The sequence below is a fragment of the Salmo salar genome, chromosome 09, assembly GCF_965601325.2.
Source record: "Salmo salar chromosome 09, fSalSal1, whole genome shotgun sequence".
In the NCBI taxonomy this organism is placed as follows: domain Eukaryota; kingdom Metazoa; phylum Chordata; class Actinopteri; order Salmoniformes; family Salmonidae; genus Salmo; species Salmo salar.
In genome coordinates this window covers 38,511,623-38,538,538 of record NC_138299.1, presented here as the reverse complement: position 1 = coordinate 38,538,538, position 26,916 = coordinate 38,511,623, and the positions used below count along the sequence as shown (strand labels likewise).

At 47.6% G+C, this 26,916-nt stretch overlaps 1 protein-coding gene across 1 annotated transcript in view; it reads left to right on the top strand.

Moving 5' to 3' along the window:
- The window catches only part of LOC106611278 (uncharacterized), a 66,580-nt gene that overhangs the window by 18,954 nt on the left and 20,710 nt on the right, over nt 1–26,916 (top strand). Inside the window, exons 4-15 of the mRNA XM_014211316.3 lie at nt 13,913–14,029; nt 14,291–14,323; nt 14,414–14,475; nt 15,104–15,216; nt 23,076–23,218; nt 23,360–23,427; nt 23,945–24,042; nt 24,862–25,083; nt 25,775–25,872; nt 26,022–26,099; nt 26,247–26,324; nt 26,530–26,709. Of these exons, the coding sequence (XP_014066791.2) occupies nt 13,913–14,029; nt 14,291–14,323; nt 14,414–14,475; nt 15,104–15,216; nt 23,076–23,218; nt 23,360–23,427; nt 23,945–24,042; nt 24,862–25,083; nt 25,775–25,872; nt 26,022–26,099; nt 26,247–26,324; nt 26,530–26,709 (1,290 nt within the window). The remainder of the gene's footprint in view (nt 1–13,912; nt 14,030–14,290; nt 14,324–14,413; nt 14,476–15,103; nt 15,217–23,075; nt 23,219–23,359; nt 23,428–23,944; nt 24,043–24,861; nt 25,084–25,774; nt 25,873–26,021; nt 26,100–26,246; nt 26,325–26,529; nt 26,710–26,916) is intronic.

Here is a 26,916-nt window from a genome sequence, read left to right as displayed (position 1 = left end):
GTTAACATTGCCAAAGCAAGTGAAGTTAACAGTAAACATTACACTCACAGAAGTTCCAAAATAATAATGATATTTCAAATGTCACATTATGTCTATATACAATGTTGTAACAATGTGCAAATAGTTAAAGTACAAATGGGAAAATAAATAAACATAAATACGGGTTGTATTTACAATGGTGTTTGTTCTTCACTGGCTGCCTTTTTCTTGTGGCAACAGGTCACAAATCTGCTGCTGTGATGGTATTTCACCCAGTAGATATGGGAGTTTATCAAAATTGGGTTTGTTTTCTAATTCTTTGTGGATCTGTGTCTCCCCACTCTCTCTCTCTCTCTCTCTCTCTCTCTCTCAGTCTGTCTGTCTGTCTGTCTGTCTGTCTGTCTGTCTGTCTGTCTGTCTGTCTGTCTGTCTGTCTGTCTGTCTGTCTGTCTGTCTGTCTGTCTGTCTGTCTGTCTGTCTGTCTGTCTGTCTGTCTGTCTGTCTGTCTCTCTCTCTCTCTCTCTCTGTCTGTCTGTCTGTCTGTCTGTCTGTCTGTCTGTCTGTCTGTCTGTCTGTCTGTCTGTCTGTCTGTCTGTCTGTCTGTCTGTCTGTCTGTCTGTCTGTCTGTCTGTCTGTCTGTCTGTCTCTCTCTCTCTCTCTCTCTCTCTCTCTCTCTCTCTCTCTCTCTCTCTCTCTCTCTGTCTCTCTCTCTGTCTCTCTCGCTGTCTCTGTCTCTCTCTCTATTAAATTCAATTTAAATTCCCTCCCACCCTCTATCGCTCTCACTGTCACTCTCTTTCCTCTCTCTCCCTCTATTTTCTCTAACGACCCATTCTCTCCATCTGAGTTGTCGGGGCGGCCCCACCACTACATTCCTCTGGTGACTCGTGGTGGGCGAGGATGAGGGCAAACATGGGGATGTGTTTTGTCTTTAATTCCATATGGGGCACGGTCACTGGATCACAGGCTGACCTCTGAGGCCTGTGAGTGTGTGTTTTCTCTTTAATTCCGTGGAGCACGGTCACTGGATCACAGGCTGACCTCTGAGCCCTGTGTCCCTGACACTGTCAGTGGCACCAGAGCCGACATTTATCAGTCACACGTCACAAATAGTTGCTAGGTCTACCCTTCTCTCTAGCGTCTGTCCTGAAGAATGTATCATATATTTACATTGCTGTATGTTGACAAATAAACTGCTTGTGTTAGGTGACTTAAGCCTAACACTATGGAATGGTCTCAACGCCAGATAACAGATAGTCTGTGTTGTTTGTGCACTTTCACAAACCTTTATTGCCTTAGCAGTTTATACTTTCCCAAGAATTTCACACGCAGACGTAATTATTGAAAAATAATCGTTTTGTTTTCTTTCTTTATCAGTACCTTTCATGTAATAGACCTGCTCATCCTTTCTACAGTCGTTAATTGCATTAAAAAGTGTCACTATTTTAGATAAGTGTTGGGTTTTAAGTGTAGTGTTTTTCTCAGGCACTATGTCAGTGTGCTGTAGTGTAGTTTTGTGCTGTAGTGTAGTATTGTGCTGTAGTGTAGTGTTGTGCTGTAGTGTAGTGTTGTGCTGTAGTGTAGTGTTGTGCTGTAGTGTTGTGCTGTAGTGTAGTGTTGTGCTGTAGTGTAGTTTTGTGCTGTAGTGTAGTGTTGTGCTGTGCTGTAGTGTAGTGTTGTGTATCCAGGGTATCCTGGCTTCACTTCCTGTGGAGTCCTGTGGGACTGAGTCAATCTGAGACCCATGGTGAAGGGAGGTAGAGAGGGAGAGTGAGTGAGTGAGTGATTGAAAAAAAAGTGAGTGAGTGAGTGAGTGAGTGTGAGAGAGAGAGAGAGAGAGAGAGAGAGAGAGAGAGAGAGAGAGAGAGAGAGAGAGAGAGAGAGAGAGAGAGAGAGAGAGCGAGAGAGAGAGAGAGAGAGAGAGAGAACACCCTAAGCTTCAGGCTGACGTCATTCTGTAACAAAACCCAGCATTGTGCTCCAGATTCAGATCCTGTCCATTGACGTCTTTGGGCTGAAATCTAACTGTGAAAAATTACTTATTGGAGCGGCTGTGAGTTTGGCAGATGAGAAATGGGGGGGCTGCAGCGGTTCTGTCGACCCCTGCCCATTCCCCTCCTCCACCTCTGAAATTCACTGTTTGTCTCTCTCTCTCTCTCTCTCCTCTCTCTCTCTCTCTCTCTCCTCTCTCTCTCTCTCTCTCTCTCTCTCTCCTCTCTCTCTCCTCCTCTCTCTCTCTCTCTCTCTTCAATTCAATTCAATTTCAATTGAATGGCTTTATTGGCATGGGAAACATATGTTAACATTGCTAATGCAAGTGAAGTTGATAATAAACAAAAGTGAAATAAACAATAAAAATGAACAGTAAACATTACACTCACAGAAGTTCCAAAAGAATCAAGACATATGACATATAATGTCATATTATGTGCAAATAGTACAAAATGGTGTTTGTTCTTCACTGATTGCCCTTTTTTTGTGGCAACAGGTCACATATCTTGCTGCTGTGATGGCACACTGTGGTATTTCACCCAGTAGATATAGGAGTTTATCAAAATTGGGTTTGTTTTCGAATTCTTTGTGGATCTGTGTAATCTGAGGGAAATATGTTTCTCTAATATGGTCATACATTTGGCAGGAGGTTAGGAAGTGCAGCTCAGTTTCCACCTCATTTTGTGGGCAGTGTGCACATAGCTTGTCTTCTCTCGAGAGCCAGGTCTGCCTATGGTGACTTTTCTCAATAGCAAGGCTATGCTTACTGAGTCTGTACATAGCCTTGATTTTGTATATATTTTTTTCAAGATTTTCAAATTCTCTCCCTCCCTCCCATGTGTAGGCAGGCATGAATAATGTTCAGAAGCCTGTATATCTGTGTAGCGCTCAGTGTCTCCTCCCTCCCTCCCTCCCTTTTTCTCTCACTCATATCTCAGAAAGTTAAGATATACATATCTATACATCTCATGACATGCTGTATGTATGTTTTCCTCTAATACTGAATCTGCTCAGGATCCCGCTGCGGTTTTTGTGTGTGTTGTGTGTGTGTAACCTAGTTGGAAAGATGTGGGATTGTGTGTGTGTGTAACCTAGTTGGAAAGATGTGGGATTGTGTGTGTGTGTAACCTAGTTGGAAAGATGTGGGATTGTGTGTGTGATCTAGTTGGAAAGATGTGGGATTGTGTGTGTGTGTAACCTAGTTGGAAAGATGTGGGATTGTGTGTGTGATCTAGTTGGAAAGATGTGGGATTGTGTGTGTGTAACCTAGTTGGAAAGATGTGGGATTGTATGTGTGTGTAACCTAGTTGGAAAGATGTGGGATTGTGTGTGTGTAATTTACTTGGAAAGATGTGGGATTGTGTGTGTAACCTAGTTGGAAAGATGTGGGATTGTGTGTGTGTGTAACCTAGTTGGAAAGATGTGGGATTGTATGTGTGATCTAGTTGGAAAGATGTGGGATTGTGTGTGTGATCTAGTTGGAAAGATGTGGGATTGTGTGTGTGTGTAACCTAGTTGGAAAGATGTGGGATTGTGTGTGTGATCTAGTTGGAAAGATGTGGGTGGGGGATCTGTGGAAAGATGTGGGATTGTGTGTGTGTAACCTAGTTGGAAAGATGTGGGATTGTGTGTGTGTAATTTACTTGGAAAGATGTGGGATTGTGTGTGTGTAACCTAGTTGGAAAGATGGGGGATTGTGTGTGTGTAATTTACTTGGAAAGATGTGGGATTGTGTGTGGGTAATCTAGTTGGAAAGATGGGGGATTGTGTGTGTGTAATTTACTTGGAAAGATGTGGGATTGTGTGTGTGTAATTTACTTGGAAAGATGTGGGATTGTGTGTGTGTAATTTACTTGGAAAGATGTGGGATTGTGTGTGTGTAATTTACTTGGAAAGATGTGGGATTGTGTGTGTGTAATTTACTTGGAAAGATGTGGGTTTGTGTGTGGGTAATCTAGTTGGAAAGATGTGGGATTGTGTGTGGGTAATCTAGTTGGAAAGATGTGGGTAATCTAGTTGGAAAGATGTGGGACTGAAACAGACTGACAGTTTTAATGCAGCTGTCCTGTTGGAGAGAATCCTAGGCCTGTACTCAGAGTAGGAGTGTCGATTATAGGAAGATATTTGTCTTGGCCACTAAGACCCTCACCAACTTGTACAGATGCATCATTGAGAGCATCCTGTCTGGCTGTATCACCGTCTGGTACGGCAACCACAGCGCTCTCCAGAGGATATTCCAGTAAGCCCAACGCACCATCGGGGGAACACTGCCCTCCAAGACATCTACAGCACCCAGTGTCACAGGAAGGCCAATAAGATCATCAAGGACCTCAGCCACCCGAGCCACGGACTGTTCACCTTTCTACCATCCAGAAGGAGAGGTCAGTACAGGTGCATCAAAGCTGGGACCGAGAGACTGAAAAACAGCTTCTATCTCCAGGCCATCAGACTGTTAAACAGTCAACACTAGCCATCCTCCGCTCAGTACACTGCCCTGAACCTAAGTCCCTGTCACTAGCTGTCATACCACCCGGTACTCTACCCTGCACCTTAGAGACTGCTGCCCTAAGTATATAGACATTGAACACTGGTCACTTTAATAATGTTTACATTCTGTTTTACCTACTTTATATATACAGTCAGTGCATTCGAAAAGTATATAGACCCTTTGGCTTTTTCAAAAAAGAAATACGTTACAGCCTTATTATTAAATTGATTAAATCATTTTTTTCCCCTAATCAATCTACACACAATACCACCCCATCATGACAAATCGAAAACAGATTTTAAGAAATGTTTGCAAATTGAGCTCAGGTCTATCTTGTTTCCATTGATAATCCATGAAATGTTCCTAGAACTTGATTGGAGTCCACCTGTGGTCAATTCAATGGATTGGACATGATTTGGAAAGGCACACCCCTGTCTATTTAAGGTCCCACAGTTAACAGTGCATTTTTTATAGATTTGCTAATAAAAAAAATAAAAAAAAACTATTTTTGCTTTGTCATTATGGGGAATTGTGTGTAGATTGATGTCACACCCTGACCATAGAGATCCTTATTATTCTCTATGTTTGGTTAGGTCAGGGTGTGACTCGGGTGGGAAAATCTATGTTTTCTGTTTCTTTGTTTTTGGGCCGAGTGTGGTTCTCAATCAGAGGCAGCTGTCTATCGTTGTCTCTGATTGGGAATCATACTTAGGCAGCCTGTTTTCTTCCTGTGTTTGTGGGAGGTTGTTTTCTGGTTAGCATCTGTTGCCTGACAGAACTGAACGTTTTAGTTTTTTTTGCCTTTTGTTATTTTGTTTGAGTGTGTTGTGATAATAAAGAATCATGAGCACTTACCACGCTGCGCTTTGGTCCACTTCTCCTTCTAACAACGAACGTTACAGAACCTCCCACCAAAAACGGACCAAGCAGCGTGGCCAGGATAGTTGGACATGGGAGGAGATCCTGGACGGCAAAGGGCCCTGGACGCGGGTTGGGGAATATCGCCGTCCATGGGAGGAGATAGAGGCAGCAAAGGAGGAACGGTGACGCTACGAGGAACTAGCACGGCAACAACGGAAGCCCGAGAGGCAGCCCCAAAAATGTTTTTTTTTTTGGGGGGGGGGCACACGGGGAGATTGGCGAGTCAGGGTTGAGACCTGAGCCACCTCCCCGTGCTTACCGTGGGGAGCGTGTGACCAGTCAGGCACAGTGTTATGCGGTGATGCGCACTGTATCTCCAGTGCGCATTCATAGCCCGGTGCGGTCTGTGCCTGCGCCCCGCATTTGCCGTGCTAGAGTGGGCATTCAGCCAGGACGAATTGTGCCGGCTCAGTGCTCCTGGTCTCCAGTACGCCTCCTCGGTCCAGGATATCCTACGCCAGCTCTACGTCCTGTGTCGCCAGTGCGCCTTCACAGCCCAGTTAGTCCTGTGCCAGCGCCCCGCACTTGCCGGGCTAAAGTGAGCATCCAGCCAGGACGGGTTGTGCCAGCCCTACGCTCCAGACCTCCAGTGCGCCTCCACGGCCCAGTATATCCTGTGCCAGCTCCGCGCACCTGGTCTCCAATGCGTCTCTCCAACCTGGTACGCCCTGTGCCTGCTCCACGCACCCGGCCTCCAGTGCATCTCCTCAGTCCGGTGAGACCTGTTCCGGCTCCACGTATGAAGCCTCCAGTGATGATCCATGGCCCAGAGCCTCCAGTGATGATCCATGGCACGAAGCCTCCAGTGATAATTAATGGCCCGGAGCCTCCAGTGATGATCCATGGCACGAAGCCTCCAGTGATGATCCATGGCCCGGAGCCTCCAGTGATGATCCATGGCACGAAGCCTCCAGTGATGATCCATGGCCCGGAGCCTGTAGTGATGATCCATGGCACGAAGCCTCTAGTGATAATCCATGGCCCGGAGCCTCCAGTGATGATCCATGGCACGAAGCCTCCAGTGATGATCCATGGCCCGGAGCCTGTAGTGATGATCCATGGCACGAAGCCTCTAGTGATAATCCATGGCCCGGAGCCTCCAGCGATAATCCATGGCACGAAGCCTCCAGCGACGATCCATGGCGCGGAGCCTGCAGCGACGATCCCTGGTCCGGAGCCTCCGGTGACGGTCCCCGGTCCGGAGCCTCCGGTGACGGTCGGTGGTCCGGAGCCTCCGGCGACGATCTACGGTCCGGTTCCACGAAAGTGGGGGGAGCCCCAAGCGGAGGGGGATCTGCGTCCCGCACCGGAGCCTCCACCAAGAGGAGATGCCCACCCGGACCCTCCCCTATAGGTTCAGGTTATCGGCTGGAGTCCGCACCTTTGGGGAGGGGGGTACTGTCACGCCCTGACCATAGAGATCCTTATTATTCTCTATGTTTGGTTAGGTCAGGGTGTGACTCAGGTGGGAAAGTCTATGTTTTCTGTTTCTTTGTTTTTGGGCCGAGTGTGGTTCCCAATCAGGGGAAGCTGTCTATCGTTGTCTCTGATTGGGAATCATACTTAGACAGCCTGTTTTCTTCCTGTGTTTGTGGGAGGTTGTTTTCTGGTTAGCCTCTGTTGCCTGACAGAACTGTACGTTTTCATTTTTTCGCCTTTTGTTATTTTGTTTGAGTGTGTTGTGATATTAAAGAATCAGGAGCACTTACCACGCTGCGCTTTGGTCCACTTCTCCTTCTAACAACGAACATTACAATTGATGAGGGAAAAAATCAATTTAATCAATTTTTGAATAGGGCTGTAATGTAACACAACGTGGAAAAAGTCAAGGGGTCAGAATAATATCTGAATGCACTGTATATACTGTATTCTAGTCATGACTCATCCTATATCACTACTGCTGTACACACCTTTTCTATTCATATACTGTCCATACTGTCTATACACACCATTATATACACTGAGTAACCCAAACATTAGGAGCACCTTCTTAATATTGAGTTGCACCCCCTGCCCCTTTTGCCCTCAGAACAACCTAAATTCGTCGGGGCATGGACTCTACAAGGTGTCAAAAGCGTTCCGCAGGGATGTTGGCCCATGTTGACTCCAATGCTTCCCACAGTTGTGTCAAGTTGGCTGGATGTCCTTTGGGTGGTGGACCATTCTTGATATACACGGGAAACTGTTGAGAGTGAAAAACGCAGCAGCGTTGCAGTTCTTCACACAAACAAGTGCGCCTGGCACTTACAATCATACCCTGTTCAAAGACACTTAAATATTTTGTCTTGCCCATTCACCCTCTGACTGGAACACAGGGACTCCTGAGTGGCATAGCAGTCTAAGGCACTGCATCTCAGTGCAAGAGGTGTCACTATAGTACTTGGTTCGACTCCAGGCTGTATCACATCCGGCTGTGATTGGGAGTCCCATAGGGCGCCGCACAATTGGCCCAGAGTCGTCTGGGTTTGGCCGGAGTAGGCCGTCATTGTAAATAAGAATTTGTTCTTAACTGACTTGCCCAGTTAAATAAAGGTTAAAAAACATACACAATCCATGTCTCAATTGTCTCAAGGCTTAAAAATCCTTCTTCAACCTGTCTCCTCCACTTCATCTACACTGATTGAAGTGGATTTAACAAGTGACATCAATAAGGGATCATAGTTTTCACCTGGATTCACCTGGTCAGTATATGTCATGGTAAGAGCAGGTGTCCTTTAATGTCTTCTACACTCAATGTATATTTGTATTCTGGACTCTGGTCCGGAAGCTAATTTCCAGCAGTTCTATCCATTTTGCATGGGGTTTTGTACTGTGTATTTAAATACTGTATTTCAAATATACACTACATGCCCAAAGTATGTGGAAACCCCGGGATTCGGCTATTTCAGACACACCCATTGCTGGGGTGTATAAAATCAAGCACACAGCCATGCAATCTCCATAGACAAACATTGGGAGTAGAATGGCCTTACTGAAGAGCTCAGTGACTTTCAATGTGGCACCGTCATAGGATGACACCTTTCCAACAAGTCAGTTCGCCAAATTTCTGCCCTCCTAGAGCTGCCCCGGTCAACTGTGCTGTTATTGTGAAGTGGAAACATTTAGGAACAATGGCTCAGACGTGAAGTGGTAGGCCACACAAACTCACAGAACGGGACCGCCGAGTGCTGAAACGTGTAGCGCATAAAACTTGTTTGTCCTCGGTTACAACACTCACTACTGAGTTTCAAACTGCCTCTTGAAGCAACGTCAGCACAAGAACTGTTCGCCGGGAGCTTCATGAAATTTCCATGACCGTCAGCCACACACAAGCCTAAGATCACCATGCGCCAGGGCTGGGCAAACTTTTTGGCTCGAGGACCGCATTGGGATTTTGAAATTCAACGGAGGGACTCATTTTTTGGGGAACAATTGTTTGTTAAAATCATTTTGTGGGGGCCTCCCTAGTGGCGCAGTGGTCTAAGGTACTGCATCGCAGTGCTTGAGGCGTCACTACAGACACGTGTTCAATCCCAGGCTGTGTTACAGCTGGCCATGACTGGGAGATCGGCCCAGCGTTGTCCGGGTTAGGGGAGGGTCTGGCCGGCAGGGATGTCCCATCGCGCACTAGCGTCTCCTGTGGCAGGCCGGGCTTAGTGCTACCGGGATAAGTTGGCATTGTGTCAAGAAGCAGTGCGGCTTGGCTGGGTCGTGTTTTGGAGGACGCACGGCTTCTTGACACAATGCCAACTTATCCCGGTAGCACTAAGCCCGGCCCTCACCCCTCCTGAGTCCGTACGGGAGTTGCAGTGATGGGACAAGACTGTAACTACCAATTGGATACCACGAAGTTGCGGAGGAAAAAGGGCAATAAAAAAATATATATATTAGTATTTTTTTACCCCTGTCTCACGGGCTGGATTGAAGTGCTCGGCAGGGCCGTACTTTGCCCCTCTTGCCATGCACAATGCCAAGCGTCGGCTGGCGTGGTGTAAACCTCGCCGCCATTGGACTCTGGAGCAGTGGAAATGGGTTCTCAGGAGGGATGAATCACACTTCACCATCTGGCTGTTCGACGGATGCTACCTGCCCAAATGCATAGTGCTAACTGTAAAGTTTGGTGGATGAGCAATAATGACATAGGGAAGTCTTAATGCTACCACATACAATGAAATTGGTTCTCTAGATTGGTGTGGAAGAACTTGACTGGCCTGCACAGAGCCCTGACCTCAACCCCATCGAACACCTTTAGGATGAATTGGAACACCGACTGCGAGCCAGGCCTAATCGCCCAACATCAGTGCCTTGACCTCACTAATGCTCTTGTGGCTGAATGGAAGCAAGTCCCTGCAGCAATGTTCCAACATCTAGTGGAAAGCCTTCCCAGAAGAGTGGAGGCTGTTATAACAGAAAAGGGTGGACCATATTAATCCACATGATTTTAGAATGAGATGTTCAATGAGCAGGTGTCCACATACTTTTGCCATTTTGGCCATGTAGTGTAGCTCATTGTAATATTTTTACTACTTTACATTGCATTTTAGTTTCACTGTTTATACACACTGCATATTTATTTATAAACGGGATTATTAACATAGACACATGTATGTGGACTTGTTTGACATTTTACTGCATTGTTAGGAGCTAGTTACATAAGCAGTTTTCTGAACCCGCTATAACATCTGAAACTTAACTGTATTCACAACCAATAAACAAACAGATTTTTACTTTACTTTTCCTAAATGCAGCTTTACCCAACCAATGCCCACTGTTAGCCCAAGGACCCCATGCTATATGAGATAGTGTGTAGTAGTAGGGAAGTGCACGTAAGGGGCTGTTTTTCGGCTTTGGTGGTTTCTTAGAAGAACACTCGTCTTGGCTGGCCTTCAACTGACGTCATAACACACACACACAAAATAAGGAGTTTTCCAGTCCAGGGGCTTGTGTAGAGTTGAGCAGGCCTCATGAAAACAGACCCAGCCACTGAGGTCAGACAACCACTGCCATGGATTAGTAAACTGAGAACCATTACAGCTGCCTGCCTGCCTGCCTCCTTCTCCCCATCGCTCTCTCTCTCCCTCCATCTCTCTCTATCTCTCTCCCTCTTCTTCCTATCGCTCTCTCCCTCCATCTCTCTCTTTCTCTCTCCCTCTTCTTCCTATCTCTCTATCCCTCCATCTCTCTCTTTCTCTCTCCCTCTTCTTCCTATCGCTCTCTCCCTCTTCTTCCTATCGCTCTCTCCCTCCATCTCTCTCTTTCTCTCTCCCTCTTCTTCCTATCTCTCTATCCCTCCATCTCTCTCTTTCTCTCTCCCTCTTCTTCCTATCGCTCTCTCCCTCCATCTCTCTCTTTCTCTCTCCCTCTTCTTCCTATCGCTCTCTCCCTCCATCTCTCTATTTCTCTATCCCTCTTCTTCCTATCGCTCTCTTTCTCCTTCTCCCTTTTAGTTTTTCCTCTCCATTGACAGGCTCCAGGCTTACAATCTAAAGAGTATCCCAGTTCCAAAACAAGCTCTTATAACCAGCAGTTATCCAGAGAGAGAGAGATGAATTACTTAATTAATTCATCCTGCGTTGGCTCACTCCACAGCTGACCTCTGCTTGGACTGACCCACTTCTGGAGTGGACACTATTCCACCCCCCCCCCCACACACACACACACCAACTGGACCTCCTTCTTCATCCTCCTCCTTTCTCCTCCTTCTTCCTCCCCCTTCCTCCTCCTTCCTTGTCCTTCTTCGGGATTCCTCATCTTTTCTCGTCCTTCTTCGTGTTTCCTCCCCCTCCCGCTTTCTCGTCTTTCCATGTTCTTCTTCCCCTTCCCCCTTCCCTCTCCTTCCTAACCCTTCCTTCTCCTTAGTCTTTCTTCCTGCCCCTTCCTCCACCTTCCTCGTCCTTCCTACCCCTTCCTCCTTCCTCGTCCTTCTTGCACCTTCCTCGTCCTTCCCACCCCTTCTTCCTCCTTCCTCGTCCTTCCTACCCCATCTTACCCTTTCCTCCACCTTCCTCATTCTTCCTACCCGTTCTTCCTCCTTCCTCATCCATCATACCCCTTCCTCCTCCTTCCTCCACCTTCCTACCGCTTCCTCCTCCTTCCTCGTACTTCCTAACCCTTCCTCCTCCTTCCTACCCCTTCTTTGTCCTTCCTACCCCTTCCTCTTCCTTCCTCTGTCTTCCTCCTCCTTCCTCCTCCACCTTCCTCCTCCTTCCTCCTCCACCTTCCTCCCCCTTCCTCCCCCTCCTCTTCCTTCCCCTCCTTCCTCACCCCCCCTCCTCCTTCATCCTTCCTTCCCACACCTCCTCCTTCCTCGTCCATCCGACGCCTTCCTTGTCCTTCCTCGTCCTTCCTACCCCTTCCTCGTCCTTCCTCGTTCTTCCTACCCCTTCCTCCTCCTTCCTCCTCCTTCCTGCCCCTTTCTCCTCCTTCCTCATCCTTCCTACCCTTTCCTCCTCCTTCCTCCTCCTTCCTACCCCTTTCTCCTCCTTCCTCCTCCTTCCTACCCCTTTCTCCTCCTTCCTCGTCCTTCCTACCCCTTCCTACCCCTTCCTCTTCCTTCCTCTGTCTTCCTCCTCCTTCCTCCTCCTTCCTCCTCCACCTTCCTCCCCCTTCCTCCCCCTCCTCTTCCTTCCCCTCCTTCCTCACCCTCCCTCCTCCTTCCTCCCTCTTCCCCTCCTCCTGCCTCCCACTTCCTCCTCCTTCTATATTCTGCTTTCCTCTCTTCATTGTGAAGCATGTTTTAATTAGTTTCATTTTTCAAGAGAAGGAAAGCAAACCTCAAGCCTTTTGTCAGATGCCGTTTCCTCTCGCCTGCTCTCTATGCCACAGGCCAGGACTGAGAGATCACCCGTATTCTGCCTATGTGAACTAATCAACAAAACTCTTTGAGTCTCCTAAATGTACATATTGTCATGAATTGTACTCGTGATTTCAATGTAAAAGTTTATTGTGTGTGTAGTGTAATATCATGTATTTCAGTGACCTTGACTGACATGTGGATATCAGAAGGTGAACCTTTTACTACATGGTGATGTAGATAGACTGTTACTGCCATTAGAGTTTGCCTGTTAACATGTGGACAAGTCTTAGCTGGGATTCTGTGTGTTATGGTTGTTTCTGTTGATAAGACATGAGATTACTGGTACTAGCCGAGCTGGTCTCCGTGTTCACTGACTGACTGACTGTCTGACTGACTGGCTACACCTCTCTGGTCAATATTGACCCTCTTAACTGGCGGAAGAAACTTTGACGTTGTTGATTTTACCTTGTTGATTATTTACACAAAGTTCACACGAAAGGGCCTCATTGTCTCTGAAACTGACCACCTTACCTTTTGGTTATCATGTGAAGCTTATTGAAGTGGCTTTACGTGGACTTTAATAAAATATTTAAGGACTATATCCAACCATAACACCTTCCCTGGGTTGGTGTAACCTATTCTTCTGTTGGTCATTAGGTTGGCTGAGAGCCTCTACAGGAGAGGAGGAACAATGTTTGATCCTGTGTGATTCTGGCTCTGGATCAGGTTCCTGCTGCTGGTGGTGTGTTTACCTGGGCCTAGCCCGGGACCTCCTGGGCTGCTGGGTGCCATGCATATCCGTAGGCCTGGGGCCTGGGTGGCGGGTACTTCTCCAACCCCCTGATCTCTCCCTGGCCGAGGGGAGGAAGAAAAACAATGCGCCCAGACTGGCTATGTGTCTACATGTATGGGACCTTGTCAGGATCTCTGCACAATCAGATCCTTCTCTTTAGGGAGGTTTATTTTCTGCCCAACAACTGGCTTTCAAATCCCCACCATTCCGGCCCTGCCACCTGGCCTCCGGCCCTGCACCCAGCCTCCCATCCTGCCACCCGGCCTCCCGTCCTGCCACCCGGCCTCCCGTCATGCCACCCGGACTCCCGTCCTGCCACCCGGCCTCCGTCCTGCCACCCGGCCTCCCGTCCTGCCACCCGGCCTCCGGCCCTGCACTCAGCCTCCCGTCCTGCCACCCAGCCTCCCGTCCTGCCACCCAGCCTCCCGTCCTGCCACCCGGCCTCCGGCCCTGCACCCAGCCTCCTGTCCTGCCACCCGGCCTCCCGTCCTGCCACCCGGCCTCCCGTCCTGCCACCCGGCCTCCGTCCGGCCCTGCACCCAGCCTCCCGTCCTGCCACCCGGCCTCCCGTCCTGCCACCCAGCCTCCCGTCCTGCCACCCAACCTCCCGTCTCTCCTCCTTGCTTTAGCAGGGTGTTTACTCTTAGTATTAACTGACTTCCTGACTCCCTGGCTTTGCTCCTTACCCAAACACCTCTGCAGGAAGCAACAACCCAGTACACTGGCTGGGTGGCACAGCGTTGTGCCTGGCTGGACCTAATCTGGATGTACTGTAGTCCGACAAAACACTCCATGACACAATGTATCACACCGAGGACGCTAACTGCTCTCGCCCATGCCCTTGCCTTCTAACTGTAGCCCTTAAACGTACAACTTAATAAACACTGCTTGTCGTTGTGTTGTCGTGACCCAACACTATGCTGTCTTTACTATATTGTAGTTGAGACTGTGTGCTCTCCTGTAGGTGTTCCAGGACCTGGGAGTGACGGTGCTGGCCGGGGCGTCAGAGGGCTACAACGTCTGTCTGTTTGCCTATGGGCAGACTGGCACTGGCAAGACCTACACCATGATGGGCACACTGGTGAGGAGGGGAGGGATTATAACTAGCATATGGTAACACTTGACTTAATGCAGGCATAATGCATTATGATGCAGTTATAATGTGTTGTAAGGAAAGTGTTACCTATCATGTCATCTGGAACATGGCTGTTGGCATTCTCCACTCTGCTATATGTGTTGAAAGGAGACACAGTGTCAATGGAGTTAATGACTCTTCTCTTATCTTTCCCTCTTTCCCTCCCTCATTTCCTCCTCCTCCTCCTCATCCTCCTCCTCCTCTCAGGACTCCATGGGCCTGACCCCCAGGATTTGTCAGGTAAGGAAGTGGTCCTATAATTCAGTCTACGGGGTCCTGGTGAGGTAGTGTCCTGGTTAATGACCTGTTTTACCTGTCTGGTCTCTACAGGGCCTGTTCAAATCTGATGACACATTCCCTGAAGGACACAACTCCAGCAGGGTTGAGATCAGGTAAGAGGGGTCTGTGTGTTTGAGGTAAGAGGGAACATTGTGTTTCAGGTAAGAGGGAACATTGTATTCAAGGTAAGAGGGAACATTGTGTTCGAGTAAGAGGGAACATCGTGTTTGAGGTAAGAGGGAACATTGTGTTTGAGGTAAGAGGGAACATCGTGTTTGAAGTAAGAGGGAACATCATGTTTGAGGTAAGAGGGCCCATTGTGTTTGAGGTAAGAGGGAACATTGTGTTTGAGGTAAGAGGGAACATTGTGTTTGAGGTAAGAGGGAACATCGTGTTTGAGGTAAGAGGGAACATCGTGTTTGAGGTAAGAGGGAACATCGTGTTTGAGGTAAGAGGGAACATCGTGTTTGAGGTAAGAGGGAACATCGTGTTTGAGGTAAGAGGGAACATTGTGTTTGAGGTAAGAGGGAACATTGTGTTTGAGGTAAGAGGGAACATTGTGTTTGAGGTAAGAGGGAACATTGTGTTTGAGGTAAGAGGGAACATTGTGTTTGAGGTAAGAGGGACATTGTGTTTGAGGTAAGAGGGAACATCGTGTTTGAGGTAAGAGGTACATTGTGTTGAGTGATGGTCTGACTCCGACTACCAGTGAGTATATTATTTACTATTCTTCACCTGCAGTTTCCTGGAGATCTATAATGAGCGTGTTCGTGACCTGCTGCGAGGCAGAGAGCAGAAGAAGAAACCCTCCCTACGGGTTAGGGAGCATCCTGAGAAAGGACCCTATGTACAAGGTGAAGGGCAGAACAAGTGTCTACTAACAAGTGTGTATTACACTAAGCAGCAGTGGATGGGGTGGATGTGTTACATGGCAATACCCCCCTCAAGCCCAAATTTACACAACTCCAATGTTTGGGGAGCAGTGCATTACTGCAGACTTAGGGAGGAAGGTATAGAATTGGGATGCAGAATAGGACTCCCTACCACACTCACCAATTCAGTAGAGATGTTGTAGCTGAGATGAGCAGTACTAATGTTGTTTAGGTGTGGTGAGCAGTAGTTAGATCTCCCACAACAACTCAGTAGAGATGTTGTTTAGGTGTGGTGAGCTGTAGTTAGATCTCCCACAACAACTCAGTAGAGATGTTTAGGTGTGGTGAGCAGTAGTTAGATCTCCCACAACAACTCAGTAGAGATGTTGTTTAGGTGTGGTGAGCAGTAGTTAGATCTTCCACAACAACTCAGTAGAGATGTTGTTTAGGTGTGGTGAGCTGTAGTTAGATCTCCCACAACAACTCAGTAGAGATGTTGTTTAGGTGTGGTGAGCAGTAGTTAGATCTCCCACAACAACTCAGTAGTACTATTGTTTAGGTATGGTGTGTGTTGTGTGTTGTTGTGGTCCTGGTATTCTGTCTGTTTGTCTGGGTTCCGGACTCCATTTTGAATACAGAGTGGCAATCCTGGCTTGAACCCAGGCACTGCACTTTCCGCTCTCTTTTTATCTCTCCCTCTCTTCCCCTCTTCCTTAGCCTCTCTCCTCTTTTCATATCACTCTTTGTGTCTCTCCCTCATCTCTCTCTCTCTCTCTCTCTCTCTCTCTCTTTCTTTCTCTCTCTCACTCTCTCTCTCTTTCTCTCTCTGTCTCTCTCCATCATCTCTCTCTTTTTCTCTCCCTTATCTCTCTCTCTCTGTCAATTTTCAATTCAATTTGCTTTATTGGCATAACGTAACAATATACATATTGCCAAAGCTTACTTTGGATATTTACAATATAAAAATAAGAAGAATCAAAATTGTCAATGGGACAACAGTAACAACAATAACCAAGTGTCAAAATAACCATACATTCAACAATAACAATAAGCATACAGTAGAGTACATGTGCAGGTTGATTAGTCTGTCAGACACTGTCCCTCAACTTATGGCAGGCAGCAATGTAGTGCGCTGCCAACCCACAGCTCTCTGTGTCCTCCCCCAACATGACGGGTAGCCTATCCTCATCAGAGAGGCATTTGAAACCTTGAATAAGGGTTTCAAATTAGTTTTATATTTTTGACAATTTGTCAGGAAATGCAGCTCTGTCTCAGGTTCTGCTGTTGTGCAGTGGTTGCATAGCCTTTCCTCTACAGGGATGCAGGTTTTCCTGTGTCTACCTTTCTCAATGGCAAGGCTGTGCTCATTGAGCCTGTACTTTGATTTATGCCAAAACATCACACGACCGATCATATTTACATATTTACTAAATATATGTAAATATGATCAGTCGTGTGATGTTTTGGTATAAATCCAATTAGGCCTTTACTCAAGACATTGTGCTTATTAAGGAAGTTTAGAACTCTTACATTGATAATACTACAGAAAACCTTCCCCAGGTTACTGTTCACACAAATGCCTCTGGAATTGTTAGGGTCAGATTTGTCTCCATTCTTAAAGATTGGGGGGGTTATGAGTCCTTGATTCCAGAAGTCAGGGGAATAAAGTACACTCAGGATCAAATTGAACAGTTTTAATATAGCTAATTGACATTTTGCACTAGTCAATTTGAGCATCTCATTTAGGATGCCTTCAGGTCCGCATGCTTTTTTAAATTTGAGGGCCTGAAGTTTCTTCTAAAGCTCCTGGTCAGTAATTGGGGAGTCCAATGGATTTTGATTGTCCTTTATAGCTTTTTCTAATCCATTCAACTTCTCATGAATTTGGTGTTGTTCTGCGTTTGTGTAACGCTTGTCGTAAGTGGTAGTTGAAGTGGACCAAGGCGCAGCATTGTAAGTGTTCAGGATTTCTTTATTCATAAACACACTCAAACAAAATAACAAAAGCGAAAACGAAAACGTACAGTTCCGTCAGGTACAGACACTAAACAGAAAACAACCTCCCACAAACACAGGAAGAAAACAGGCTGCCTAAGTATGATTCCCAATCAGAGACAACGATAGACAGCTGTCTCTGATTGGGAACCACACTCGGCCCAAAAACAAAGAAACAGAAAACATAGACTTTCCCACCCGAGTCACACCCTGACCTAACCAAACATAGAGAATAATAAGGATCTCTACGGTCAGGGCGTGACAGTACCCCCCCCAAAGGTGCGGACTCCGGCCGCAAACCTGAACCTATAGGGGAGGGTCCAGGTGGGCATCTCCTCTTGGTGGAGGCTCCGGTGCGGGACGCAGATCCCCCTTCGCTTGGGGCTCCCCCCACTTTCATGGAACCGGACCGTGGATCGTCACTGGAGGCTCCGGACCCTGGATCGTTACCGGAGGAACCGGACCGTAGATCATCGCCGGAGGCTCTGGACTGGGAACCACCGCTGGAGGCTCTGAACTGCCGACCATCGCTGGAGGCTCCAGACTGCCGACCGTCGCTGGAGGATCCGGACTGCCGACCGTCGCCGGAGGCTCTGGACTGGGAACCCCCGCTGGAGGCTCTGAACTGCCGACTGTCGCTGGAGGCTCCGGACTGCCGACCATCGCTGGAGGATCCGGACTGCCGACCGTCGCTGGAGGATCCGGACTGCCGACTGTCGCTGGAGGATCCGGACTGCCGACTGTCGCTGGAGGATCCGGACTGCCGACCGTCGCTGGAGACTCCGGACCGTCGCTGGAGACTCCGGACTGCGGGCCGTCGCTGGAGACTCCGGACCGGGGACCGTCGCTGGAGGCTCCGGACCGGGGACCGTCGCTGCAGGCTCCGTGCCATGGATCGTTGCTACAGGCTCCGCGCCATGGATTGTCCCTACAGGCTCCGGGCCATGGATCGTCACTGGAGGCTTCGTGCCATGGATCGTCACTGGAGGCTTCGTACGTGGAGCCGGAACAGGTCTCACCGGACTGGGGAGATGCACTGGAGGCCGGGTGAGTGGAGCAGGCACAGGGCTTACCAGGTTGGAAAGACGCATTGGAGACCGGGTGCGCGGAGCTGGCACAGGATATACTGGGCCGTGGAGGCGCACTGGAGGTCTGGAGCGTAGGGCTGGCACAACCCGTCCTGGCTGGATGCTCACTTTAGCCCAGCAAATGCGGGGAGCCGGCAACGAGCGCACCGGGCTGTGAATGCGCACGGAGATACAGTGCGCATCACCGCATAACACGGTGCCTGACTGGTCACACGTTCCCCACGGTAAGCACGGGGAGTTGGCTCAGGTCTCCACCCTGACTCCGCCAATCTCCCCGTGTGCCCCCCAAAATGTTTTGGGGGGAGCTGCCTCTCGGGCTTCCGTCATTGCCGTGACTCCCGATCTCTTCGCCGTTCCTCCCTCGCTGTTCCTGTGCGCGCATCCCCACAGATGAGCACATTTCCCTGGGCCTGGAATTGGCACGTCTCTTCCTCAGGGGTGGGGAAGATCTCCTCTGAGTAATATGGGGATTCTGGGGGGATATATATTGTGCAAAGGAACACATCTTTTTCTGTCAGTACAAGTTATTTTTTCAGTTTTAACCAAATGTGATATTTACCAATTTTGAGGGGACCAATTTGATTTTGTAGTTCGGATTTGTACCAAATGATCAATCCTCCAGAGTCTGCCTCTAATGACAGAGCTGTGTTTCTGTGATGGCACAATTACCTCTCTGTAGCCTGTGGGACAGTGAGTGACAATGTCTGCCTTCACCTGCAGAATGATGACATCATCATCTTTAAGATTTTTGTTGAACTCCAGTGCTAAACTATTCAGTCCAAAGCTTGATGAGTTTAGTCCCTGAATGTTCAACATGCTAACTGATAGGTTGGTGAGTTTAGGCCCTGAATGTTCAACATGCTAACTGATAGGTTGATGAGTTTAGGCCCTGAATGTTCAACATGCTAACTGATAGGTTGGTGAGTTTAGGCCCTGAATGTTCAGCATGCTAACTGATAGGTTCATGAGTTTAGGCCCTGAATGTTCAACATGCTAACTGATAGGTTGATGAGTTTAGGCCCTGAGTGTTCAACATGCTAACTGATAGGTTGGTGAGTTTAGGCCCTGAATGTTCAACATGCTAACTGATAGATAGGGATTTCATGTTGCAAAAAGAAAGAATAGCAGTCAGAAATACAGTAACTGCTAACTATTAAGTTGTTAGGAGTGAGATGAACAGGATAACAGCAAACATTTGTTCTGTTAAATATATATATATATGTGTGTGCGTGTTCGTGTGCGTGCGTGCGTGCATGCGTCCGTGTGTGTGCGTGTTTAGTGCAGATGTATTGGAGGAGCTGTTTAATCTCACTCAAGCCTACTGGGTTCTCCTGTCCTCTGACGACCTCTGCGTAGCTGTGCTGGTCCTGCTGTTGGGCCCTGTGGAGTGGAGGAGGGCCAGGTCTGGGCCATGGGGCTTCCTCTCTGGTCTGGTAGGGGTGGTGGTCTGGTGTGGTGTAGTAGGCTGGGCCCTGTGGAGTGGAAGGGGGCCAGGTCTGGGCCATGGGGCTTCCTCTCTGGTCTGGTAGGGGTGGTGGTCTGGTGTGGTGTAGTAGGCTGGGCCCTGTGGAGTGGAGGGGGGCCAGGTCTGGGCCATGGGGCTTCCTCTCTGGTCTGGTAGGGGTGGTGGTCTGGTGTGGGGTAGTAGGCTGGGCCCTGTGGAGGGGAGGGGGGCCAGGTCTGGGCCGTGGGGCTTCCTCTCTGGTCTGGTAGGGGTGGTGGTCTGGTGCGGGGTAGTAGGCTGGGCCCTGTGGAGGGGAGGGGGGCCAGGTCTGGGCCGTGGGGCTTCCTCTCTGGTCTGGTAGAGGTGGTGGTCTGGTGTGGGGTAGTAGGTTGGGCCCGGTCCAGTCTGGCTAAGCCGATGGAAGTGGTGATGTTCTGGTGGTGCGCTGGGTCTGGTGGGGCATTGAGGGGGCCTGGGGCTCCTTGGTGGTACAGTGGTCTGGTAGGGATCTCTGGGTGGTCCTCAGTCCAGTTCCTTCATGGGGTGTTTGTCTACCAAGTGCCACGTCCTTTAGAGACTTGTCTGCTTCCTTAGGTGGGAGTGGTCGTGCAGATGCTCTAGGGTGATTGTTGGGTGGTGAGCAACGTGCACGTTCAGGAGTAGGCCACACCCTCTGGTGATGTCAGCGTTGACTTTCTGAATGGTACGGGGATGAAAGTCTTTGCGGGGCAGCAGAGTGGAGATGGTGATGTGGGAGTTGGGGAACCACTCAGAAGCCCTCTCTGCTACTCTGTTGACCAGGCTACCTACTCTCTCCTGCTCCTCTCGCAGGTTGTTGGTGTGGGAGTTGGGGAACCACTCAGAGGCCCTCTCTGCTACTCTGTTGACCAGGCTGCCTACTCTCTCCTGCTCTTCTCGCCGGTATGAATAATAATGTGGTCTGGTGTGCCAAAGTCAGGCTGGGACAGGATGTGGAGAGCATCCTGTGCTTTTGGGCACCATATTTTGGACACCTTGTGGTGGGGGAAGAGTTTATCCTCTTGGATGAATTTCCCATTTGAGTCAATGAGGGTGGCCACCTCAGTGGGTTTTACCAGAGTAGTGGGTTTACGGTCTGGGCTGGGGTACACAGGTCCTGTGTACAAGGAGGGGTGTGTGGGGGTGTGTCAGGGGGGGAGCAGAGAGCGTCTCTCTGTAGTAGGTGTCCCCGTGTGAGCCTCCTTGTTGACTGGGGGTGTGGGTAAAGGGTTGTCGGTATGGGGGGGTTGTGGGTAAAGGTGGGTCAGTGGGGTTGTTAGGGGTGGTGAGGGGCTGCAGCTTCTCTCTAGAAGTCTCTGCAGTCTGATCTCTGTGCTGTAGTTCCTTCAGCTCAGTAACTCATACCTCTAACAGAACCTGTCTCTCAGCAGGCTGATGGTAGTGTGGTCTTGGCTCTGATGGTTGTAGGCAGGCAGACCTGGATGTGGGTGTAGGTCTGGGCCTGGGCTCCTGCTGTTGGGGTGCCTGAGGTGAGGGGAGAGGTCGGGTGCTGTCCTTGTCTTTTTTGTTTTTTTCCACTATCTTCCTTATGGTGGGGAAGTCCTGCACAAAGAGTTGAGTAAAGCCTCACTGCCTTGCAGATAGATGCCTTTCTTTGTGGTATAGCTGAAATGCCTGGTTACAGTTGTATGTCAGGCAGTAGTGTGGTCTGTGTAAAATAACAGGTTTGTAACAGTCCTGTTGTGTGAGCAGTCGGCAAACAAAGTTTCCGGGTTCTCCCTTAGAATTCTGTGTTTAAACTTGATTCTTCCCTTCTCTGATTTGATTTCTGCTGGAAATGTTAAAAAGGGGGGGGAGTCTCTGCTGCTGCTGCTGGCACTGCCTCAGTGGCCACGTTGCTATGGTTACCACCAGTAAACGGTTGGAGCTAGACAGTAAACTAGCTGACAGATTTGAACTCACTCTCTGTCAATCTTTTCCTCCTGTGTTTGTCTTCAGTTGTACAATTTGATTACCTACATTTCTTGCTAATTTAATTGTGTTAATCTCACTCTTAACAACCAGGACGTTATAACAAGTCAGGAGCTGTTCTTCTGCATGACTTCTCTCTCTCTTTCTCTCTCTCTCTCTGTCCCTCATCTCTCTCTCCCTGTCTCTCTCCCTCATCTCTTTCTTTCTTTCTTTCTTTCTTTCTTTCTTTCTTTCTTTCTTTCTCTTTCTTTCTTTCTTTCTTTCTTTCTTTCTTTCTTTCTTTCTTTCTTTCTTTCTTTCTTTCTTCTCTTTCTCTCTCTCTGTCCCTCATCTCTCTCTCCCTGTCTCTCTCCCTCATCTCTTTCTTTCTTTCTTTCTCTCTCTCTGTCCATCATCTCTCCCTGTCTCTCTCCCTCATCTCTTTCTTTCTTTCTTTCTTTCTCTCTCTCTGTCCATCATCTCTCTCTCCCTGTCTCTCTCCCTCATCTTTCTTTCTTTCTTTCTTTCTTTCTTTCTTTCTTTCTTTCTTTCTTTCTTTCTTTCTTTCTTTCTTTCTTTCTTTCTTTCTTTCTTTCTTTCTTTCTTTCTTTCTTTCTTTCTTTCTCTCTCTCTCTTGCTCTATCTCTGTCCCTCATCTCTCTCTCCCTGTCTCTCTCCCTCATCTCTTTCTTTCTTTATCTCTCTCTCTCTCTCCCTCATCTCTTTCTCTCTCTCTCTTTCTCTCTCTCATAGGAGCTGTTCTTCTGCATGACTTCTCCCTCTATCCTCCTCTCTCTCTTACTGTCTATCTGTCTCTCTCTATCTCTCTCTCGTTCTCTCTCCCTCAAATCTCTCTCTCTTTCTCTGTCTTTCTCCCTCATCTCTCTCTCTCTCTCTCTTCCCCTTCTCCATTTATTCCTTCAAGCCCAACATCCACAGATTGTCCGTGTCAGGATATATCCCAGAGTATCACAGGAAGTGATGTCACTTCCGGGTGGCAGCAAGAAACATATTGCTCTACTCTACACACTGAACACATTGTAATGTTTGGTTCTTCAGAGTCCCTTTGTCTCTCTCTATCTCGTTCCCAAACCCTAACCACCGTTAAGTCTCTTGGTCTAAGAAGCATTCTAAAACATTTTCATCATCACTGACTTCTAAATTTACTGCAGAAAAAGAATGATGTCATAATTTGGAAATTAGAAGTTGAGGGTTACTGTGGCTGTGACACAAAATGGGATTCAGCTCTGTGCTGGGAGTTTCTACTGACAAACCGGAATCCTGAGGCAACAGAATTTAGTTGCTCATCACTTCCTAATCCCACATCACTGCCATCTCAACCAGGGTTGTTTAATTAAAGATTTGTCGGTCTGTCCTCTCCTCAGACCTGTCCCAGCATGTGGTGTCTGACTACAAGCAGGCGGTGGACCTATTGGAGGAGGGCATTGCCAACCGCATCACCGCGGCAACACACATCCACGACGCCAGCAGCAGATCCCATGCCATCTTCACTATCCAGTACACCCAGGTGAGGTCACAACCCGGTGTCAATCCAGTCCCATCACTTAGATTCACTCACCCAGGTCACGACCCTGCCAATCCACCAATCACAGTAGTTCTTACTGCAATTAAAGCATCGAAAAAGTATGTTTTTTTTTGTCCCATATAGGCTATTCTGGAGAACAACCTTCCCTCAGAGATTGTAAGCAAGATCAACCTGGTAGACCTGGCTGGCAGGTGAGTTTGGTAAAGAGGTTGCCATGCTTATTTAGAATCAGAATCATCTTTATTCGCCAAGTACATACTCAGAATATTACTTGGTGATTTGGTGCTGCTAGTGATAGACAACATTTAGAGACGGATTCCCAGATGCCTTATCATTCCAGAAGGTCTTTGTATGCATGACCAAGCTGCCCCCAGTGGATATTTTCTGCCATGACTATGTGTTCACTGAGCCGGCAGTTTCATTTGATCACAACACAGCTTTTCAGTAGATACCATTTCCAGCACAGGAGGTTGGTGGCAACTTAATTGGGGAGTACGGGCTTGTGGTAATGGCTGGAGTGGAATTAGTGGAATGGTATCAAATACATTAAACACATGGTTTCCATGTGTTTGATGCCGTTCCATTAGCTCCATTCCAGCCATATTATGAGCCGTCCTCCCCTCAGCAGCCTCCTCTGATTTCCAGTGTTGTAGTTTCTCGTTAGAGAATGTCATTTCCAGTGTGTGCTGTGTTTTATTGTTCTGAAAGTGAGAGAGCAGACCCCCACTACTGCAGAGACAGACTCACTGAGGGATCCAACATCAACAAATCCCTGGTGACACTGGGTATCGTCATCTCTGCTCTGGGTAAATAAAGGGGACTTTTAATTTGAAGTACTGACTTTTATTCTCAAATCCCTTTTAATTACATCTCTGTTGTTCCATCGCTTTGTCAGAATTTAGCTTATCGTACAAAACAACATACTGAACATACATGAACATCTTTAATTCATACCGGGTGACATGAACATATTTAATTCATACAGGGTGATATGAACATCTTTAATTCATACAGGGTGATATGAACATCTTTAATTCATACAGGGTGATATGAACATCTTTAATTCATACAGGGTGACATAAACATCTTTAATTCATACAGGGTGACATGAACATCTTTCATTCATACAGGGTGATATGAACATATTTCATTCATACAGGGTGAAATTAACATCTTTAATTCATACCGGGTGACATGAACATCTTTAATTCATACAGGGTGACATGAACATCTTTAATTCATACAGGGTGAAATTAACATATTTAATTCATACAGGGTGACATGAACATCTTTAATTCATACAGGGTGACATGAACATATTTCATTCATACAGGGTGACATGAACATATTTCATTCATACAGGGTGATATTTGTAGATCATGTTCTCTACATACAGAAGTATACCTCACGTAACTAACCCAGTGCCCTACAGTCTACATTGTGAGATGAGCCAAGCGAGACTACCCTACTTTTAACACAATCCGTTACCCTGTCCCTGTATCCTTCCCTGTCCCTGTCTCTTGTCCTTCCCTCTCTCTACCTGTCCCTTTCTCTTTCCCTGTCTCTATCTCTGTTCCTGTCTCTATAACACAACCCTCCCCTTGTCTCTGTCCGTCCCTCTCTAGCCCAGAACTCTCAGATGTCCAGTAGTTGTCAGAGCATCAACAGTGTGGCCAGTGAGGGCGAGGGCAGCGGTGTGGCCAGTCACACCAGCTGTCTGTCTGGTGGTGGTGGTGGTGGTGGTGGAGGAGGGAGAAGACACTGCTTCATCCCCTACAGGGACTCAGTCCTCACCTGGCTCCTCAAAGACAGCCTGGGAGGAAACGCTAAGACCATCATGATCGCCAGTGAGTTGTAGTCTCTTCCTACAACCGCCGTGTGGAATACTGCCACTGAGTCTGGCAAGCGAGACTATCCAGTCACAAACATTGGCTAAACACATTTGTGTAAACTAGTGGGACTAGAGGGAAGCACTTGATCAAATCAAAGTTTATTTGTCACGTGCGCCGAATACAACAGGTGTAGACCTTACAGTGAAATGCTGAATACAACAGGTGTAGACCTTACAGTGAAATGCTGAATACAACAGGTGTAGACCTTACAGTGAAATGCTGAATACAACAGGTGTAGACCTTACAGTGAAATGCTGAATACAACAGGTGTAGACCTTACAGTGAAATGCTGAATACAACAGGTGTAGACCTTACAGTGAAATGCTGAATACAACAGGTGTAGACCTTACAGTGAAATGCTGAATACAACAGGTGTAGACCTTACAGTGAAATGCTTACTTGATGTAATAGTACCAATGTTTGTTGGACTTTGGAATTATAAAATGGACATTGTCTTTTTTTCCAGACCAATAGTAGTTGTTGATAGAGTCACAGAGGTTGTAATGGCTGTAGTGTTATTGTTACAGTATTGAGTCACAGAGGTTGTAATGGCTGTAGTGTTATTGTTACAGTATTGAGTCACAGAGGTTGTAATGGCTGTAGTGTTATTGTTACAGTGGTAAATGTGATTCCCTGTCTGTTGCAGCTGTGTCCCCATCCAGTAGCAGCTACAATGAGACTCTCAGCACCCTGCACTATGCTGCTCACGCTAGGAACATCGTCAACAAGCCCAGGGTCAATGAGGTAAGGCTTCTGGAGATGTTGCTCTGTATTTGTGGGGCCATTGCCTTGTCATGTCATCCGCTGCCTTTTATTACTGTGAGGTATAAATTTGTTCTGTTGGGCACACCGTAGCGAAACGTTTTCAAATGAAAAGTGATGTCTGTCTACAGGATGCCAGTGTGAGGCTGATCAGAGAGCTACGTGAGGAGATAGACAGGCTGAAGAGTATGCTTCTCAGCTTCGAGATGGTACTGATCCTCCTGGATTATTATTAGGAATGGAATAATCTGAGATTACCTGGTTTCGATTTCAGATTATTAGTGCTAACTGCCTTCATGTTATTTGTCTTGCTAAATTGACCAAAATGATTTATTTCTCATTTTATTCCATCGTAGCAACGGAATCCTGGCCCTTCTCTGAGTGATCAGAGAGATGGGAGTCTGTCTGTCATCGTGTTGCAGAACGAACTAAAGGTAGAGTAACGATCAATTACATATCTACTTGACACTGCTCCAGAATTGTATTCTCCACTTTTACTTATTTTATCCTTTCCTGACATCAATACTCTCCACTTTACCTGACCCTACTGTCTCCAGCTGAAAGGACTTTACATGTATTTTTAATTCATTCAAACCAATCAATCAATCAATCAATCAATCCTCTCCTCCCATCCTCCAGGTAGATGAGCTGACGAAGGACTGGTCAGAGAGCTGGCGGGACAACAAGGAGCTGTTGGAACAGTACAGTGTGGATATCAACAGAGACCGGAGTGGGTTCCTCATCCACTCTCTCTTACCACATCTCATTACCCTGGACCAGGACGTACTCAGCACCGGGGTCACCATCTATCACCTCAGGGTATATATAATACACACCTTAGGATACTAACACTTCCCCATCCACTTCCTGTTACCTTCTATCACCTCAGGGTATGAGCATACACACATGTATACACAGACCAGAAACATACACTCACATACACACACATGGGCACGCAGACACACCCACACGCACCACGCACACACACACACCACAAGTATTCACAACCACGGAATCATTGACATA